Genomic DNA, 21201 nt, shown 5'->3' with positions numbered 1-21201 from the left:
TGTGTGGTGAACGGAGGCTGAGGCTGTGGCCTGCTCCAGGCTTCACAATACTTTGCTCTACTGTGTGGTGAATGGAGGCTGTGGGCCTGCTCCAGCAGATCTGGGCTTCGTGTCTGTAAGTTTCCTTATGATTTGCCCCACTGTGTGATGAACTGAGGCTGTGGCCCGCTCCAGGCTTCATGACACTTTGCTCGGCTGTGTGGTGAACGGAGGCTGAGACTGTGGCCTGCTCCAGGCTTCATGTCACTTTGCTCAGCTGTGTAGTGAATGGAGGCTGAGGCTGTGGCCTGCTCCAGGCTTCATGACGCTTTGCTCTGCTGTGTGGTGAACGGAGGCTGTGGCCTGCTCCAGGCTTCACAACACTTTGCTCTGCTGTGTGGTGAATGGAGGCTGTGGGCCTGCTCCAGGCTTCACAACACTTTGCTCTGCTGTGTGGTGAATGGAGGCTGTGGTCTGCTCCAGGCTTCACAACACTTTGCTCTGCTGTGTGGTGAATGGAGGCTGTGGGTCTGCTCCAGGCTTCACAACACTTTGCTCTGCTGTGTGGTGAACGGAGGCTGAGGCTGCGGGCCTACTCCGGGCTTTGTGTCCACAGACTCACGTTCATTCTGAAGGCTGTTGCTTGCTTTTATTGTTTCCATGATACGTATGTGCTTTTGTTCTCTGCACATTAGATGGTTTCTTTTTGGTCTTTTTTTTTAACGGGTTCTTTCGGATTTCTTGCGACGCGGCTACCTGTAAGCAGACGAATCTCAAGGTTATGTGATTTGTACATACTTTGAGAATAAAGGTACTTTGAACTTTGAACTTTGATGGGGATTGGGTCACTTCCTCATAGCAACATCAGCATGTCCCTCTTGCTGCATGGCACGATCGACCATCAGCCCCACCTGGGGTGAGGAGCTGCCACTGGGGCCACTGTGGGATACTCAGTCCCCAGGACCACGCTCAGTCAAAGGCTGATAAGTCTCAGGGCAGCATTGACCCTGCTAAGCCGCCAGGAAATGAACTTCTCCTTCAGCAAAGTGAGCGAGCACCTAGCCTGTGAATCTGCTGGGGTCGTCCACTGTGTCCAGTGCTCCTGACGCGGGCTCCCCTACATCGTGAACTGGGGAGCCGCTTCGGCGAGCACCTCCGCGCCATTTGCCACAGGCAGGACTTCCCGGTGGCCGAACATTTTAATTCAGATTCCCATTCTGACATGGTGGTCCATGGACTCCTTTTGTGTCAAGATGAGGCCACCATCGGGGTGGAGGAGCAACATCTTATATTCCATCTGAGTGCCCTCCAACCTGATGGCATGAATATCAATTTTTCCTTATCAATGTCTCCTTCCTCTATTCCCCATTCTGAACTTTCACCTCTTCTCACCTACCAATTACTTCACCCTGGGTCCCCTCCTTCTTCCCTTTCTCCCATGGTCCACTCTCCTCTCCTATCAGATTCTTTCTACTCCAACCCTTGACCTTTCCCACCCAGCTGGCTTCACCTATCACCTTCCAGCCAGCCTCCTTCCCCTCCCCACACCTGTTTATTTAGCCACCTCCCCGCTTCTCTCTCAGTCCTGAAGAAGGGTCTTGGCCCGAAACGTCGACTGATTACTCTTTTCCATAGACGCTGCCTGGCCTGCTGAGTTCCTCCAGCATTTTGTGTCTGTTGGTTTGGATTTCTTGCACCTGCAGAATGTCCGACGTTTACGAGCGCCTCCAGCAAGCAAGAGCCATTACCATTGACGGGACAATATTTTAGGGTCTCCAGTGAGCAGAAACCCCAATGGACCAGCCATAGAGATACCACGGTGTCAGCAGCAAGTCAAAGACTATCAAACCACACAACATAGGAGCACGATTATCCCATTCTGCCCGTTGCCTCTGCTCCACCATTCCAACATGGCTGATTTAGTATCCTTCTCAACCCCATTCTCCTGCCTTCTCCTCATAACCTTTGAAAGGCGGGAGGAGAAGATGGCAGCGCGCGCAGCTCTCCGGTGAAATGATACATCGTATTTGTAAGTAGGATGCCGTGCACAATTCTGATTTGATGGAGACAGACGTGAGAAGCAGAGGAACATCTGGAGAAACTTCTGAAATGCCCAGTTCACTGCCGTTGTTACAGTGCGATCGAGAATCTCCGGAGGGAAGGCCCCAAAATCCCCGGCTTCGCCTGCTGCTGGCGACCGAGGCTGAGGTTGAAGCGTTCGGATAGAGATGGCGCTCGGTACTCAGTGTTGGAGGGCTGATCAGAGCTTGAAGTTTTCGGATGACTCAGAGTCGGACTGTGGTCGGGCATGGCAGGGAGAGTTTTTTCTTCCTTCTCCCGTCTGTGTGAGATGTGGGATTTTCGAGAGACTTTGAACTTTTTTACTGTGCCCATGGCCTGTTCTTCATCAAGTTACGGTATTGCTTGCACTGTCGTAACTATATGTTATAATTATGTGGTTTTTGTTAGTTTTTCAGTCTTGGTCTGTCCTGTGTTTCTGTGATATCACACCGGAGAAATATTGTATCATTTCTTAATGCATGCATTACTAAATGACAATAAAAGAGGACTGTGTGTCCTCATAATCTAATACCCTGACTAATCAAGAACCTACCAACCTCCGCTTTAAACTCAGTATACCCAATGACTTGGCCTCCATGACCGTCTACAGCAATGTATTCCATAGCTTCGCCACCCTCTGGCTAAAGAAATTTCTCCTCATCTCTGTTCTAAAGGGACGTCCTTCCATTCTGAAGCTGTGCTCTCTTGTCCTGGGCTCTCCCACTACAGAAAACATCCACTCCACGTTCCACTTCTATGAAAGTCTTTCAATATCTGATAGGTTTCACTGGTATCCCCACTCATTCTTCTTAAGTCCAATGAGTACAGGCCCAGAGCCATCAAATGCACTTCACACTTTACCCTGTTCATTCCCGGGATCATTTTCGTGGCTCACGTCAACCAAAGTGCCCATGTAAGATTGTCCTCCTCATGAGGGCCTGTTCTAGAGGGACCTCCTTCAACTCTGAGATCCACCTACTACGATTACTGGTGGTAGGGTCGTCAACTGTCCCGTATATGCCGGGACATCCCGTATATTGGGCTAAATTGGATTGTCCCAAACAGGACCACTCCTGTCCCGTATTTCCTCCGCTAAGGTAGGGCGTTCCTATGAAACCCTTCGTAAGTGGAAATGGTGTAAAGCGAAGAAGCAATTACCATTAATTTATATGGGAAAAATTTTTGAGCATTCCCAGACCCAAAAAATAACATAGAAACATAGAAAGTAGGTGCAGGAGTAGGCCATTCGGCCCTTCGAGCCTGCACCGCCATTCAGTATGATCATGGCTGATCATCCAACTCAGAACCCTGCACCAGCCTTCCCCCCATACCCCCTGATCCCTTTAGCCACAAGGGCCATATCTAACTCCCTCTTAAATATAGCCAATGAACTGGCCTCAACTGTTTCCTGTGGCAGAGAATTCCACAGATTCACCACTCTCTGTGTGAAGAAGTTTTTCCTAATCTCGGTCCTAAAAGGCTTCCCCTCTATCCTCAAACTGTGGCCCCTCGTTCTGGACTTCCCCAACATCGGGAACAATCTTCCTGCATCTAGCCTGTCCAATCCCTTTAGGATTTTATACGTTTCAATAAGATCCCCCCTCAATTTTCTAAATTCCAATGAGTATAAGCCTAGTTGATCCAGCCTTTCATCATATGAAAGTCCTGCCTTCCCAGGAATCAATCTGGTGAACCTTCTTTGTACTTCCTCTATGGCAAGGATGTCTTTCCTCAGATTAGGGGACCAAAACTGCACACAATACTCCAGCTGTGGTCTCACCAAGGCCTTGTACAACTGCAGTAGTACCTCCCTGCCCCTGTACTCGAATCCTCTTGCTATGAATGTCAGCATACCATTCGCCTTTTTCACTGTCTGCTGTACCTGCATGCCCACTTTCAATGACTGGTGTATAATAACCTACCAAATCATACCAAATAACACATAAAACCTAAAATAACACTAACATACAGTAAAAGCAGGAATGATGCGATAAATACACAGCCTATATAAAGTAGAAATAATGTATGTACAGTGTAGTTTCACTTAACAGAATCGGGAAGATTAAACCAAAACCGATTTGTAGAAAGAAATCAGCACGTCCACGCATGTGCATGTCACGTATACGCACGTCACGCATGCGCACACAGGTGCCCGAGCAAGGCTTTATGGTCATGGTAGTCTTTCTCGGGGTAAACGCAAGTGTCCCGTATTTGACTGGTACTTTTGTCCCTTATTTGGCAACCTTAACTGGTGGCCCATTTGCTGGAGAGGATTCAGGGGATTCCCAGCAACCCTCTCGAACCTGAATCATGCATTGAGGACGGTGACACAGCAGACTTGCGTCATAAACAGACGTGGGGGTGGATTGTGAAAGCACCAACCATCAGTTGAAAGAGTGCAGTCTCGGATTTAACTCCCCCGGCCTGTGTGCCTGAAGTTGGCAGCAAGCATTGTTACTGGTCACACACCCCTTGCAGACAGGTGACAGCCATCTCCTGCACCTAGAGATCTTACCCCGATGACCCAAAGTTTAAAGTTCAAAGTGCATTTATTACCAAGGCATGTATGAAGTGTACAACCTTGAGACATGTCTGCTTACTCACAGTCACAAAGCAAGAAACTCGAAATAACCCAATTTTTAAAAAAAAGACCAATGCACAATGGGGGGGGAGGAGAGGAAAGAGGGAGAGGGGGAAAGAGGGAGAGGGGGAAAGAGGGAGGGGGGAAAGAGGGAGGGGGAAAGAGGGAGGGGGGAAAGAGGGAGGGGGGAAAGAGGGAGGGGGAAAGAGGGAGGGGGAAAGAGGGAGGGGGAAAGAGGGAGAGGGGAAAAGAGGAGGGGGAAAGAGGGAAGGGGAAAGAGGGAGAGGGGGAAGGAGGGAGAGGGGGAAGGAAGGAGAGGGGAAAGAGGGAGGGGGAGGGGGACAGGGGGAGGGAAGACGGGGAAGGGGGGATGGGGACGGGGAAGAGGGGACGGAGGGGGAAGGAGGAGGGGAGGGGAGGGGGAGGGGGAGGGAAATAAAGCATGCAAACAATAAAAGCTATCAACAGCAGTCCAAACCTAATTGAGTGCATAGACCCAGAGCCCGGAGTAGCCAGAGTAGGCCCACAGCTTCGGCCTCAGTTCATCACACAGCGGAGCAAATCGCCGTGCAGCTTGCAGACACGAAGCCTGGCGCAGCTGGAGCGGTCTCACAGCCTCAACACCGCGGAGAGAGGAGTAAACGTCGCAAAGTAGCAAGCAGAATCGGCCCGGCCCGGTCCTTGCCTCGGGTCCCGACACGGGGCCTATCTGGGCCCGGCGTTCAGGCTGACCAGATTTCACAGACACGCCTGCCCAGGTGAATTACTGCCTGGGACCGCAAGAAACTGCACAGAAGTTCAGTCCGTCAGGCAAACCAACCTCCCCTCTAATTGATTCTGCCGACACTCTCTGCTGTCTTGGGAAAGGACCCGTCCCACCCCCACCCATCAACCTGCACCCGGACAACAGCCATCCCATTCCGGGATTGAAAAGCTCATCATATGAGGAGTGTTTGATGGCGCTGGGTCTGTACTCACAGGAATTCAGAAGGCTGAGGAGGGATCTCATTGAAACCTATTGCATGTTCAAAGGCCTCGATAGAGTGGATGTGGAGAGGGTGCTTCCTACGGTGGGGGAGTCTAAGACCAGAGGACACGGCCTCAGAATAGAGGGGCGTTCATTTAGAAGAAGATGAGTATGAATTTCTTCAGCCAGGGAGTGGTGAATCAGTGGAATTCATTGCCACAGGCAGCCGTGGAGACCAAGTCTTCATGTATATTTAAGGCAGAAGTTGATAGAATCTTGATTGGTCAGGGCGTGAAAGGACACAGGGAGATGACAGGAGATTGGGGCTGAGAGGGAAATCGATCGGACATGATGAAATGGCAGAGCAGACTGGATGGGCCAAATAGCCTAATTCTGGTCCTATTATCTTATGGTCTTATACCTCTCCCAGCCATGTACCTCCCCAAACTTCTCGTAAATGCTGCAATTGACCTTGCACCCACCACTTCTGCCGGCAGCTCTTCCCACACTTTCACCACTCTCTGAGTGAAGCAGCTCTCCACCCCCCTCGGTTTCCCCTTAAATATTTCACCTTTCACCCCAAACTTATGACCTCTAGTTCCTGACTCGGCCTACCTGAGGAGAAAAGGCCTGCTTGCATTTACCCTTTCTATACTCCCCCCCCCCCTCACCCCGGATCACCAGCTTCTGTGGGTGGGCTCAAACCACCAACCTTTCGGTTAGCAGCTGGAAGCACTGACCAACTGCGCCACAGAGACAAAGTCAGTGAAGTAAGCAGGGTTGAGGACCAAGTAACTCACCCAACTTTACATCCCCGTTGTCATTGATGAGAATGTTTGCACCCTGGGGAGAAAGCATTATAAGGTAACTTTAGTCAAGCCAACACAGATCGTTCCCCACAAACATTATTAATTAATTAATTAGTTATTCATCAGCTGTAGTTGGTAAAACCTGAGGTACAGGGATAGCCAAACATGCTCATTTCTCAATTGCTAGGAATGTTCAGTTTATTCTAGTGGTGTTTAGTATTGTGGATTTCTGAAGTTTTACTGTGTAGGCCTAATTGTTTAATGCTGTTGTGTAATGACTTTGGGATGACGCCAGTTGTAGATATTACTATTGGGACAACGTATGCCCTGTTCATGCTCCGTAGTCTTACAATTTCCTCTTTTAATTCAGCATATTTCTGGTGTTTTTCACGAATTAATATCTGTATGTTATGTGTGTTTGGAATGGCTATATTTATTAAGCAAGTTGTTCTTGCTTATTTATCCTGTCATATTATATCTGGACGGTTATTATGGATTGTCCTATCTGTAATAACGGATCAGTCGTAATATAACCTGTGGGATACTGACTCAAAAACTAGATCAGGCTTGTGTTTATAGTAGGGTATGGTGTCTTTTATGAGCTTGTATTTTAAAGCAAGATTTTGGTGAATGATGTTTGTCACTTTATGGTGCCTGTGTAAGTAATCAGATTGAGTATTTTTTCACCCAGATGATGGTTGGGCCTCCAAGACGACCATAACCTTGTCGTAGGGCTTGGAGGCTTGCGTGCCTCAAAGAGCTGGAGAGCTATATTGGCTGGAGTCTGGGCTTTATGCTTTGGCTCAAGGTGACTAATTCCTGAGATAAGTCAGTTGTCCTATTAAAAGAGGCTGGACAGGTTGGGTTTCTATCTTTGGAGTTTAGAAGGACCTTACTGAGATGTATATGATCCTTCCTGCAAGAGGACCACAAACTTGTGGTAGGGTTTGGAGGCTTGCCTGCCTCAATGACCTGGAGAGCGATGTTGGCTGGAGTCAGGGCTTTATGCTTTAGCTCTTGGTAGGGTCACCCATGCCAAACAGGTCAAAGGGTAGAGGTCAGACTAAGAGTGGTTCACCGGTCCTCCAGGTTCAGGGTTTCACCTCAGGGCTGACTGGTAAAACAAAATTGTTATGGAAACAGCAATGAAGAATCCTTCTACATCTGAGTGCGACGGTATTCCTGAGTCTCCACCCGGGACTTGCCTGACTGACAGTTGTGAAAACCGAGAGGAAGCTGCTGACATGATGAAGGAAGCCCTGAACACCACCAGAGATGGAGGAACTTCATTGCTGCCCGAAACCATCGACATAACAGGCAGTTTTAAAAAAATGGTGGTTGGAGTCTGCAAAGCACTGCCTGAGGGGGTGGTGGAGGCTGAGACTCTCATAACATTTCAGAAGTATCTGGATGACCAAGTGCTGGTAACTGGTAATGTTACAGATCATAGAAAGTAGAACAGTATAGCACCGGACAGGCCATTCAGCCCACAATTTTGTGCTAATCTTGATGCCAATTTATACCTTCATTGCTACCCTAAACACCAGAGGCATTACAGGCAGTAAGTAAGTTTTATATTCTGTGAGGCTGCTGCAAGCTTTTCTAGAACAGGGGTTCCCAACCTTTTTTTTATGACATGGACCTATACCATTAACCAAGAGGTCCGTGGGAATCCAGTTCGGGAACCCCTTCCCTAGACACTGTTGTGCATAACAATCCCAGGAGATCATCAGCTTCTGAGATACTCAAACCACCCCCTCTGGCACCAACAATCATTCCACGGTCAAAGCCATTCCCTTCCCGTCCTGATGTTTGGTCTGAACAACAACTGAACCCCTTGGCCATGCCTGCATGCTTTTTATGCATTGCGTTGCTGCCATGTGATTGGCTGTTTAGACATTTACATTGACAAATAGGTGTACAGGTAAATAACAGCTAATGAAGTGGTCACTGAGTGCATTTTGGGACTTGGCAAAGCACAGCCAGTTTAATATATATGGATAAAAAATATTTCTGGGGTATCTCACCTTAATATCCCGGTGTATCTTCCCTCGATTGTGTAGATATTCCAAACCCTAAGGGTGAAAAAAAGTCTTTAAAAAATCCTTTGAATTCTAAGTTCTTCCAGTCTTTAGTGCAGATCCCCATCCTGATTAGATAAAAATAATTTACTATTTGTCTCTGACATCATCATTTCTCACCTGTCATTGTTAGCCTTGCTTGCCAACTCATAGACACAGGAGATTTTGCAGATGCTAGAAAGCCAGAGCAACACACACACACACACACACACACACACACACACACACACACACAATGCTAGAGGAACTCAGCAGGGCCGAGACCTGTCTGCCAACTGCTATTTATAACTTAGAAGTGTAAAACCTGTCTGTGGTTTATTCAAAATGATATTGTTTGCAGTTTCTGACTTGGTTGCATGGTCATTTTTTCCAGAATACTCCTTGTTTCTTTGGTTGTTTGTTTATCTATTTATCTATCTATCTACATGTTTGTATTTATCTATCCATCTACCTATCTATATCCATCTATCTATCCATCTCTGTATACACATCTCTCTATCCAGCCATTCATCTATTCATCTGTCAATCCATCCATCCATCTACTTATCCAATCATCTATCAATCTGTCCATCTATTTATTGATTGATTGATTGATTGATTGAGATACAGTGTGGAACTGGTCCTTCCAGCCCTTTGAGCCACACCGTCCGGCAATCCCCGATTTAATCCCAGCCTAATTACGGGACAATTTACAATGACCAACTAACCTCCCAGCTGGTGCGTCTTTGGACAGTGGGAGGAAACCAGAGCACCCGGAGGAAACGCACGGGGAGGACGTACAGATGACGCCGAAATAGAACTCCGAACCCCGATGCCCGAGAGTCATGCTAACCACTACATGTTGTCCCTCCCCTGAGATGCAATGACTCTAGGCTGGCAGAAGAGAGGGAGCTCTGTCCAGGTGGAAGTGGCATCTTTAGACTGAGATGTTAACTTAATTTCCCATTTATTCTCTGAGTTGGATGTAAAAGTTTCCACAACACTGTTTGGAGAATTAGGAAGTGAACAGGAACTGACAGTTGTACACCTTAATGAACACAACTTAAGTAGTGTAGAACGTAGGGAGGATTTAACCAAAATCAGGTGGGTATTATGAACAACTGACCCAATGTACATCTGCATCACATCTTACAATGTTAAGGTCAACCGCTTCCATCATGTCTCTCACCTGTAGCATTTCCCTGCTGATGTAGGCGATCTGTAACTCAGAGAGTGGGCCTGTGACTGCAGGAGAAAGAAGAGAAAGTTAACCTTCAATTCGGGGGACCAGAGGGCACAGCCTCAGGAAGCAAGGAACATCCCTTTAGAACAGAGATGAGGAGGAACGTCTTCAGTCAGAGGGTGGCGAATCTGTGGAATTCATTGCCACAAATGACTGTAGAGGCCAGGTCATTAAAGCAGAGGTTGATAGGTTCTTGATAGGTTCAAGGTAAGATTTATTATCGGAGAACATACATGTCTGCACGTACAACCCTGAGATTCTTTTTCCTGCAGGCATACTTAGCAAATCTATAGAACAGTAACTGTAAACAGGATCACTGAACAACAAACTGTGCAAATGCAAACATAAATAAATAGCAATACATAACAAGAGCATGAAATAATCAGACAAAGAGTCCTTAAAGTGAGACCATCAGTTGTGGAAACACCAGGGCCTCAAAGGTTAGGGGAGAAGCTGGGAGTATGGGGTTAAGAAGGAAAGTAAATCAGCCTTGATGGAATGGCAGAGCAGACTCGATGGGCTAAATGGCTTAATTCTGCTGCTAAAGTATGTCTTCTGATCTTATCATCAAAAAGAATGAAAGTTTCAGACATGCGGTCAAAGCTAGTTACACTTCTATTTGCTGATTTTATGTTTTGCAGTCCCTTCTAGGAGCTGATCACACTGAGATCATTCCCTCCGCTGGCCCCGGAGTTGCTCAGACAGTTCCCCTATCCACCAACCTCTTTCTTGTAAGGATCACTAGCGAACTCAAGTGCAGGAGTCACAGAGGCTTCAGCGGTACAAACAAAGTGAAAGATGAATTACAAAAAAATTAACTAGAAAGAGTAACAAGAGCTCAGACAGGCAAGACAGAATCTTGACGAATTGGAATTTCTCACGACACACAGAAGAACCCGTCTGATTTTCACCTGGGAAGGAACCACAACAACCCAACAGAGAGTGGTTGTCAAGCCCCCTTGAAATACACGCTGGAGCACGTAGGAATTCAGGACCAATCAGACAGCCCGGGTGTCCAGATGAAGCAATAATCCCGTGCTAATTAAATTATCCCAAATTCTACACCCATGAGGTGACACTGAGAAAGTACAATCCACATACTGACGAAAAAAAATCTCTTTTTAAAAACAACCCCTGGTTGTGACGCTTACACATCAATCCTTCACCACATCATCCCACAACAAGACCATTTCCACAGCTACACCGTTACAGATGGGCCTCACTTGTCAACGTCCCTACACTGTCCGAGTACTTGCCCGGCGTCCAATCCTAAATACCGAGGAAGCTCTCAGTCAGGTTAGCGTAGATGCCATTACACCCTGGGGTGTTCTGGGGTTTGGAGCTCGATTCCGGCCTCGTCTCTCAGGATTTTGTACGCTTTGAAGGGGAGAATAAAGTTACGTCTATGCGAATCCCCACAAGACGCTGGAGGAACTCAGCAGACCAGGCAGCGACTATGGATGTGAATAAGCAGTCGGGGTTTCAGGCCAGGACCCCCCTTCAGAACTGGAAAGGAAAGCAGGAAAACGCTAGAATAAAAAGGTGGGGGGGGAGGGGTAGGAGGCTAGCCAGAAGGTGACAGGTGAAGCCAAATGGGAGCAACACCTTATATTCCATCTGGGTAGCCTCCTACCTGATGGCATGAATATTGGGTCTTCCTTCTGGTAATTTTTTCCCCTCCCCCTCCCCATTCTACACTCTGGCATCTCTGCTCTTCTCATCACTCCCTCCTGGGTCCCCTCCTCCTCCTCCTCCCCTTTTTCCTGTCTTCCTCTATCAGATTCCTCCTTCCCCAGCCCTTTAACCCTCCCACCCACTTGCCTTCACCAATCACCTTCTAGCTAGCCTCTGATTCTGTTCTCCCCACCCCCCCGTGACCTCCGGCAGCTCCGATGTCCTCTCACAGACCAAAGACGTGGCGGCCAATAGGCTAATTGGTCATTGTAAACTGGCTGCTCATTGGTCTGGAAGGGACAGTGCCACAATGCGTCTCTAAATCAGGGGTTCCTAACCCTTTTTTATGCCATGGACCCATACCATTTGACCCCAGGTTGGGAAAACCTGCTCCAAATAAATAAGCTAAATAAAATCCACCAGTGTGTCTTTGGTTAATTAGTTCAACTCAATGGATCCCACATTCTTCTCTTAAACAAAAGCCTTGGCAACATAGAGAAAGAAGCTCACGAGTAGGAGAAGGAGGAGTAGGCCTTGAAGCCTGTTCCACCTTTCAGTACAATCAGAAAACTATAAGACATAGGAGTGGAATTAGGCCATTCAGCCCATTGAGTCTGCCCCACCATTCGATCATAGAAAACATAGAAAGTAGGTGCAGGAGTAGGCCATTCGGCCCTTCGAGCCTGCACTGCCATTCAGTATGATCATGGCTGATCATCCAACTCAGAACCCTGTACCAGCCTTCCCTCCATACCCGCTGATCCCTTTAGCCACAAGGGCCATATCTAACTCCCTCTTAAATATAGCCAATGAACTGGCCTCAACTGTTTCCTGTGGCAGAGAATTCCACAGACTCACCACTCTCTGTGTGAAGAAGTTTTTCCTCATCTCGGTCCTAAAAGGCTTCCCCTTTATCCTCAAACTGTGATCATGACTGATTCATTTTCCCTCCCAACTCCATTCTCCTGCCTTCACCCATAACCTTTGACACCCTCATTATGGAGAAACGGAGACACCGCTTTCTCCCTTATGATGTCGTGAAATTTGTTGTTTTGCGGCAGCAGTGCATTGCAGTACAAAATAATAAAAACTAAAATTACAATAAGTGTATATTTTTTAAAAAAGAAATTAATTTGTATAAGTAGTGCGGAAAGGGAGGGGAAGAGATACTGAGGTAGCGTTCATGGGCTCATTGTCCGTTCAGAAATCTGATGGCGGAGGGGAAGAGGCTGTCCCGTTGAGTGGGTGCCTCCTACTTGATGGTATCAATGAGAAGGGGGTGATGGGGGTCTTTAATGATAGGTGCCGCCTTTTGAAAGTGTCCTGGATGCTGGGGAGGTGAGAGCCCATGATGGGGCTGACAACTTTCTGCAGCTTTTCCCAATCTTTGCGTACCAGCTGGTGACGCGACCAGTCGGAATGCTGTCCGCGGTACACCTGTCGAAACTCGCGAGTGTCTTTGGTGACATACCCAATCCTCTCAAGCTCCTAATTAAATATAGCCGCTGCCCTGCCTTCCTCGTTGCTGATTGGCACGTTGGGCCCAGGGTGGATCCACAGAGATGCTCACACCCGGGAACTTCAAACCACTCATCCTTTCCCCTTGCTGATCCGCTGCCATCCTCTTTGGTATTTGCTGAGTTCACAAGTTCTGGATTCATCAGCAGACTTTGAGATGAAGCCTCATGTACCCACATCCAGGTCACTGATATCGATCAAAGAGGCAGTGGTTCTGATGCAGTCTGCAGAGTATACCAGTCAATCCACCCCAAAGGCATCACTAATTTCACTTCTGGTAACCGACTCTGCACTGTATCCCAGCCAGTGTGCTGCACCCTCTGTACACGGAGCAAGACAATGCCGCCCAGGGAATCACAGTCACCTTTACTATCGCTGACTTGCTATAAGATTCGTTGTTTTGCAGCAGCAGTACAGCGCAATGCATACAACAAACAAACACACACACTAAATGCTGGAGGAACTCAGCAGGTCAGGCAGCATCTACAGAGATGAATAACCAGTCGACGTTTCGGGCCGAGACCCGTCATCAGGACTGGAAAGGATGGGGGGGGTGGGGGGAGATGGCAGAATTAGCAGACGGGGAGATGGGAAGGAGGACAATCTAAATCTCTCGCTCACTGCTGCCAGAGTCTTGGGCCTTGGGCAAGGTTTGATCAAGTCAAGTCTACTGTCATTTAACTATATACATGTACTGTACACTGTCAAACGAGACAATGTTTCTCCAGACTAGAAGTACACATAACACACATATAAAACACAATAACTTAGGAAGGTAAGGATAAAATCTACAGCTGAATTACACATAGATAAACAAAGTCCACAAATTAAATATAGAACAGTATACTTTATACTTTATTGTCGCCAAACAATTGGTACTAGAACGTACAATCATAACAGTGATACTTGATTCTGCGCTTCCTGCTCCCTGGATTACAAATATTAAATATTAAAAATATTTAAAACAGTAAAAATGAGTAAATATTAAACATTTAAATTATAAATCATAAATAGAAAATAGAAAAATGGAAAGTGAGGTAGTGCAAAAAAACTGGAGGCAGGTCCGGATATTTGGAGGGTACGGCCAGATCCGGGTCAGGATCCGTTCAGCAGTCTCATCACAGTTGGAAAGAAGCTGTTCCCAAATCTGGCGTATGAGTCTTCAAGCTCCTACTATGTTTATATTATGTATATTTCTACATAATATAAAGATAAATTAAAGGTGCAGAACAGATTAACCGGTGACCTCGAATGCGATGCGGCAGGGAGTTCAGAAGCCTAACAGCCCAAGGGAAGAAACCGTTTCCCATCCCGACCGTTCTTGTCTTTATGCATCAGAGTCTCCTGCCTGGTGGAAGAGAGTTAAAGAGGTCTGATGCCTGGCTGCTCCCACATCAGATGGAGATGCAACGCTCTCAATGGTGCTCCTGTAACATTCAGTTAAAACGGGGGGAGCCTCATTAGCCTCAATTTCCTTAGGAGGTGGAGGCGCTGCTGTGCCTTCTTATTCGAGGAGGTGATCTTAAGGGGAGAGGTGGGGTCGTCCGCGGTGTGAGCTCCCAGGGACGGCACAGTTTGTGGACTGGACCCTCAAGTTCATGTTGCGACGAGTTTATGGTTCCTGGCCGCTGCTTCACGGGACGTTGGTCGGGGCGGGACTGCTGAGTGAGAGGTGTGAGAGGTCTGCTGAGTCCTTCAGCTGTTGATTTAAATTCTGAGCTGTTACATCGCTGGCTGATAAATGCAGGCGTATACCTGAGGAGATCCAACGTTATCGTAGGCTGAGAATGTTCTCTGGGGTCAAGCCCACAACCCATGGAGAGGAAGCATATGAGGCTTGGGCTGAGCAGATATCTCCGTTACTGGTTGAACGGCAGTGCTCAGACAATATCGGAGACTGGTAGAGAGCGTAAAGGGGCCGGTGGCTGATACAGTGCGGTTCCTCAAGGCAGCAAATCCATTGGCCACCTCAGCTAATTACCTGCAAGCTCTGGAAGATGCTTTTGGCAGTGCTGGAAGTGCAGCCAATCTCGGGATGAAGCTTAGGCACACACTCCAGGAAGAAGGAGAGAAGACGTCTGCCTACCTTGCCAGGCTGGAGAACCCGCTGCCCTGTTTGCGCCACAAACGGGGGCACTCAGCCATCGGAGAGGAACTGCCTGAGGATGGAGCAAGTGGTGAGGGGCGCGCTGTCACATGATGCGACTGCTCCACGTCTCCGAACTCCTCCATCTTCCGCCGAGTTACTCAGAGAAGTCAGAGTGGGGGAACACGTGATGGAGGAGTGGGAGGCCTCCGTCAGCAGGGTAAAGCGACCCCTGATGTCCAACAGGCGGGGGTTTTACAGGATCTTGTGGAAGATTTTTGAACTGAGGCGTTCCGGATGATATCTGGACCCACTGTTGGGACGTACTAAGCTGAGGACGGCTGCTGAATGGGGTCTCTTCATCAGAGAAGTGACCGGTATTTTCTGTTAGAACTGTAGAAAAGATGGACACTTCAAGCGCCAGTGTGAAATAATTAAATCAGCATTTAATCAAACAGAGAAGAAAAGAGGTAAAACTACAGAGGGACCCAGTAAGGGAACGGGCTGCCGTTTCGGAGAGGATATGTTCCTATCGGTGTATCAAGGGAAATACCACAAAGCACCAAACACAATTCCTGAAGGCTTAGTGGGACCAAGCTGTGATGAATCCATACGGATGGAAGGTGTTTATGCTAGAGCTGTACTTGACACAGGTTCTCAGGCTACTTTGCTTTATCAATCCTTCTAGTAGTAGTCATAGTCATACTTTATTGATCCCAGGGGAAATTGGTTTTTGTTACAGTTGCACCATAAATAATTGAATAGTAATAAAACCATAAATAATTAAATAGTAATATGTAAATTATGCCAGGAAATAAGTCCAGGACCAGCCTATTGGCTCAGGGTGTCTGACCTTCCAAGGGAGGAGTTGTAAAGTTTGATGGCCACAGGCAGGAATGACTTCCTATGACTTTCTGTGTTGCATCTCCGTGGAATGAGTCTCTGGCTGAATGTACTCCTGTGCCCACCCAGTACATTGTGTAGTGGATGGGAGACATTGTCCAAGATGACATGCAACTTAAGACAGCATCCTCTCTTCAGACACCACTGTCAGAGAGTCCAGTTCCATCCCCACAACATCACTGGCCTTACGAATGGGTTTGTTGATTCTGCTGGTGTCTGCTACCCTCAGCCTGCTGCCCCAGCACACAACAGCAAACATGATTGCACTGGCCACCACAGACTCGTAGAACATCCTCAGCATCGTCCGGCAGATGTTAAAGGACCTCAGTCTCCTCAGGAAATAGAGATGGCTCTGACCTTTCTTGTAGACAGCCTCAGTGTTCTTTGACCAGTCCAGTTTATTGTCAATTCGTATCCCCAGGTATTTGTAATCCTCCACCATGTCCACACTGACCCCCTGGATGGAAACAGGGGTCACCGGTACCTTAGCTCTCCTCAGGTCTACCACCAGCTTCTTAGTCTTTTTCACATTAAGCTGCAGATAATTCTGCTCACACCATGTGACAAAGTTTCCTACCGCAGCCCTGTAGTCAGCCTCATCTCCCTTGCTGATGCATCCAACTATGGCAGAGTCATCAGAAAACTGTGTGGCAAGTACTGCAGTAACCAACATCAGCCTCCTCAGTAGAAAATGCATCTTCATGCCCTAACATCTTTTCAGTCGAGCTTCTTTCCCACTCTTCAGACATTCCAGCAAATTCAGGGGGTTCCTGTCACTCCGGCTACAACGGCTACAACTGTCACCCGTTTTACAATGGGTATTTGACACATTGACACCACTCAGTGCCCTCGAGGCTCAGGGGGCTCAGTACTGATGAGTACCCATTCAAAGGTTACTCGTTGTTGAAGTTGGAGAGTTTTTGGAAGCAGATGTTGGGGTATCTGAGACTATCGACACACCGGTGTTGGACTACCCGGATCCGGCTGAAAAAGGGCGGAACTTCCATTTTTATGGGAACAAACACTGCCATTGTGAAAAAGGCTCCTAGGGGTATGCGAGAAACAGAGAGCACTTGTCTGTTCACCCAGTCACAACACGCTGGAGGAACCCAGCAGGTCGGGCAGCACCCATGGAAGCGATCAGTCGACGTTTCGGGCCGGAATCCTTCGTCAGTCCATTCACCCAGCATTCAGAGCTGCTTTTGAGGAAGTGCAAGTTCCTTCTAAACAGGATGATGAGCGAAAAGCAGGAACTGTGTAGTACACCCAGTTCAGACCTGTCGCGTTACGCCCTTGGAGGAGTAGCCGGAGTGACAGGAACCCCCTGAATCTGCTGGAATGTCTGAAGAGTGGGAAAGAAGCTCGACTGAGAAGATGTTAGGGCAGGAAGATGCGTTTTCTACTGACGAGGCTGACGTTGGTTACTGCAGTACTTGCATCACAATCGGAGCAACCCTTTCCAAGAGAGGTCTTGCCGATTAGCGGAGGGTTACGGATGTCTGGCCGCACCAGCATAAACTGATGGAAGTTAAATTCGGCAATGGAACAGGGGGGCTTGAGCCATTGGAAGACATGAATGATAGACGGGGCGGGGGGAGACACCCTCTGGTAGACAGGAAGGGTCACAAAGGGTGGTTGAAGCTGGAGGAGCTTAAGGTGGGATAAAGAGTCAGGAAGTCCCCAGGCAGGCTGGCTTATGACACACTGGGGGGGCCAGAGTGCTGCATCTATCCCCCCGAGTGAGATATGTCACCACCATTCACAAACGGATTGGAGGTCCTGACATCACAAAATTTCTTTGAAAACTGTGTTATTAACGATGGTTTGACAAGTTTCAAAGTCAGGAGGACATGACTATTTTTGGTGGACGGGGGTGGAGGCGGAGCGTGTAATGCCCCGGTTAAGATTTTTACTGCTACTGCTTCGTTTTAGCAGTTCTGCAAAAGCAGCAGCCCAACCTGCTGAGTTCCTCCGGTGTGTTGTGAGTGTTGCTGTAAAAGCAGCCTCTTCTCCTCTCAGCCTGTTTGGGCTTCAGCTGAGATGAGAGGCTTGTTGTTCAACTTAGGAGTGTGGTGTCAGCCAATCAGGATGGTGGAAACGGGAGCAGGTTCTAGAGACCACTGGAGGGAGAGGTCTTTGTTGGCGGGAGCTGGGAGAAGACAGGAGGGAAGTCAGCTGAGGATGCCCTCCCTGTTGCACAAGCTGCTTTGCGCAGATGAATGGTTTCAAGGAGGAAGGACCAATGCTCCCGTGGGAGAGCCCGTTTGTTCAAGATGGGGCAACCTTTGGAAAGTGGTGTATGCTTTCACGCAGAACGAGGACCAACGTGTGATTTACAGACAAGTTAGAGATCTGAGCTCCACCGTGAACGTGTGACTGTTTAAGTATAATGGGCCCTTTTTGTTTTTTTCCCTTGTCTTCCTTTAATAACTGTTTGCTTAAGATAACATTCTTAAATATACTTCTGATTAATTGTACGCAGCGTTCGATCTGTTACCTCTAGCCAATGGGCGATTGCAGGGGGCAGTAAATGACACAGCATTCACACAAACCGGGGTCTGGGTAAGCGAGGCATCCCAGCCTCATGGATTTGGCGGGACCAAACTCGTGTGCACCCCAGACGTACGAAGCCTGAGAAAGGTGGGTTTCTCGACTGCAGAGTCCAGGGGCTATTATAATGTGGGGAGCTAATGAGACAAATTTCCAGAGACATCTGGTAAAAAGGGGTTTCAACTGCAGCATTCACAGTAACACTCAGTTTTATTTAACCTCACCTTCAGTAACTCAGCCTCTCGGTAGGATGACACAGCACGGAAACAGGCCGTTCCGCTCACACGGTCTGTGCTGACCCTCAAGCACCCATTTCCATGAACCTGATTTTATTCTGCCACGCGCGCTCAATTCCCTACCCCAGTTCTGCTACTCTCCTAAGTCGCTAGGGGCAACGTCCAGCAACCAATCAACAGGTACGTACTTGGGACATGGGAGGGAACCAGCTTCCAAGGGAAACCCATGCGGTTACAGGGAGAACGGACAAACTCGGGATATCAGGATGGAATCCCAGAGGCATAAGAGACCGCAGATGCCAGAATTTATTTATTCGTTTATTGAGATACAGCCAATGTTTGGCTCCGTTTCGCCGACTAAAGCTTCCATTGTTCGCTGGTAAAAGTGAGGACGGAGATTGAAGCATTGAAGCCGAGTGTACAAGGTGAGAGCCGGCGTCTTGCCTTTAGATCGGTTACTCTGTACCGGAGGGGGAAGAACCTACTGCTGTGCCCGGACAGTGTTGCCCAGGAATCTAGACTCCTTTTATCAGTCTTATAGTTTTCATATTTAGGTTCACTAGGTTAATTCCTGGGATGTCCGGACTGTCTTCTGCAGAGAGGTTAGAGAGACTGGGCTTGTACACGCTAGAATTAAGGAGATTGAGAGGGGATCTGATTGAGACATATAGGATTATTAAGGGATTGGACAAGATAGAGGCAGCAAATATGTTCCAGATGCTGGGAGAGTCCAGTACCAGAGGGCATGCTTTAAGAATAAGGGATAGGTCGTTTAGGACAGAATTGAGGAGGAACTTCTTCTCTCAGAGAGTTGTGGAGGTGTGGAACGCGCTGCCTCAGAAGGCAGTGGAGGCCAATTCTCTGGATGCTTTCAAGAAGGAGCTAGTTGGGTGTCTTATGGATAGGGGAATCAAGGGTTATGGGGACAAGGCAGGAACCGGGTATTGATAGTAGATGATCAGCCATGATCTCAGAATGGCGGTGCAGGCTCGAAGGGCCGAATGGTCTACTTCTGCACCTATTGTCTATATTCTGTGTTTTTCTGCCTGATCTTCTCTCTTTTTTTTGTGGATGTGCCCTCTTCTCATTGCTACCATCTGGTAGGAGATTCAGAAGCCTGAAGGCACACACTCAGCGATTCAGGAACAGCCTCTTCCCCTCTGCCATCCGATTCCTGACTGGACATTGAACCCATGAACACCACCTCACTACCTTTTTATTTCTATTATTGCACTATGTATTTAATTTAACTGTCACTATCTCTCTCTCTATCTATATATTTCTTTTACTGTAATTCACAGGTTTTTTTTCTATTATTATTTATTGCATTGTACTGCTGCCGCAAGGACAACAAATTTCACGACATATGAAGTTAAACCTGATTCTGATTATACTGAAGATATCTTGAGAGAAATTCCTTTAAGCAGAATCTAGTTGTTGAAGAATGGATTTATCTGGCTAAGATAGTGCCTGAGGCAGAAACAATGCAGTTTTTGACAGAAAACTGGGCAAATATCGGGCCCAGCGAACCGGATAAAGGAAGCTAAAAGAAAAGAACAGTGACATTCTATGGAACAGAACAAACATAATGGGCTGAACGGCCTCCTTCCAGGTAAAATAACGTATTTTGGATAATATCTAGAGTCTACAGTTTATGATCCTGTTTTCTTCGTTAGCCAAGAGTCAAAGATCAAAGGGTAAAGGTCAGCGTGAGAGGCACACAGATGTGGGGCTACACTTAGAGCGGTTCTGGAACTCTGCCTTCCTATTGGTTGCAGTTTCTGGAAGGAAGCCATTGATTGAAAGCTCAATAAACCGTGGTGTACCGTGGTAAATGTCCTGTAGTGATCCTCCTCCACAGTATTCCATACAAATCCACAACTTGTTGGACCTGGGGGGGAGATAAAACAGAGCCGGCATCAGATAAAGCAGGTTAGAAAACAAACCAGTGTTAACAAACCATCCAAAAATCGAACTCGCACACGCCACTTGCGGTGGTAGCTCGATCCACACTCTCACCACCGTCTGTGTGAAGTTTCCCCTTAAACCTTTCACCTGTCACCCTTAACCCATGACCTGTGGTTTTAGTCCCACCGAATGTTCCAGCCCTTGAGTATGTGAGGGGTTTTAGCTCCTACTACCACCTCAGAATCCAAATCAAAACCGTGCCAATTATTTGTGAAATTTGTTGTTTTGTGGCAGCAGTAAGGCATAAAAATCATTATAAATTACAACAGTTAAATATACTGGAAAAGAGCATTAGTGAGGTGGTATCCATGGGTTCATGGGCAATTCAGAAATCTGCTGGCGGAGGGGAAGAACCTCTTCCTAAAACACGGAGTCTGGGTCCTCAGGCCCCGGTTACCTCCTCCCTGGAGGCAGCAGTGAGAAGGGGGCTTGTCCCAGATGGGAGCCTCTGAGTGAAGAAGCTGCCACCGTCAGGCACGAGATACAGAAGCCGAAAGACCCTCACCACCAGGTTCAGGGGCAGCTTTTCTCGTACAACCGTCAGGTTCTTGAACACACCCGCTCAG

The 21201-nt window shown here is 47.7% G+C and overlaps 1 protein-coding gene across 2 annotated transcripts in view; it reads right to left on the bottom strand.

The window, feature by feature from the left end:
• The window catches only part of LOC140203823 (mitogen-activated protein kinase kinase kinase kinase 5-like), a 182807-nt gene that overhangs the window by 91814 nt on the left and 69792 nt on the right, over window positions 1–21201 (bottom strand). For both annotated transcript variants that reach the window (XM_072269917.1, XM_072269918.1), the window contains exons 4-7: window positions 20494–20558; window positions 9647–9702; window positions 8425–8472; window positions 6389–6431 (exon numbers count right to left, since the gene is read on the bottom strand). In XM_072269917.1, the coding sequence (XP_072126018.1) occupies window positions 6389–6431; window positions 8425–8472; window positions 9647–9702; window positions 20494–20558 (212 nt within the window). The remainder of the gene's footprint in view (window positions 1–6388; window positions 6432–8424; window positions 8473–9646; window positions 9703–20493; window positions 20559–21201) is intronic.

Source organism: Mobula birostris, chromosome 10, assembly GCF_030028105.1.
Source record: "Mobula birostris isolate sMobBir1 chromosome 10, sMobBir1.hap1, whole genome shotgun sequence".
Lineage (NCBI taxonomy): Eukaryota > Metazoa > Chordata > Chondrichthyes > Myliobatiformes > Myliobatidae > Mobula > Mobula birostris.
The sequence above is the reverse complement of the archived record's forward strand: the minus strand, read 5'-3'. Positions and strand labels throughout refer to the sequence as shown.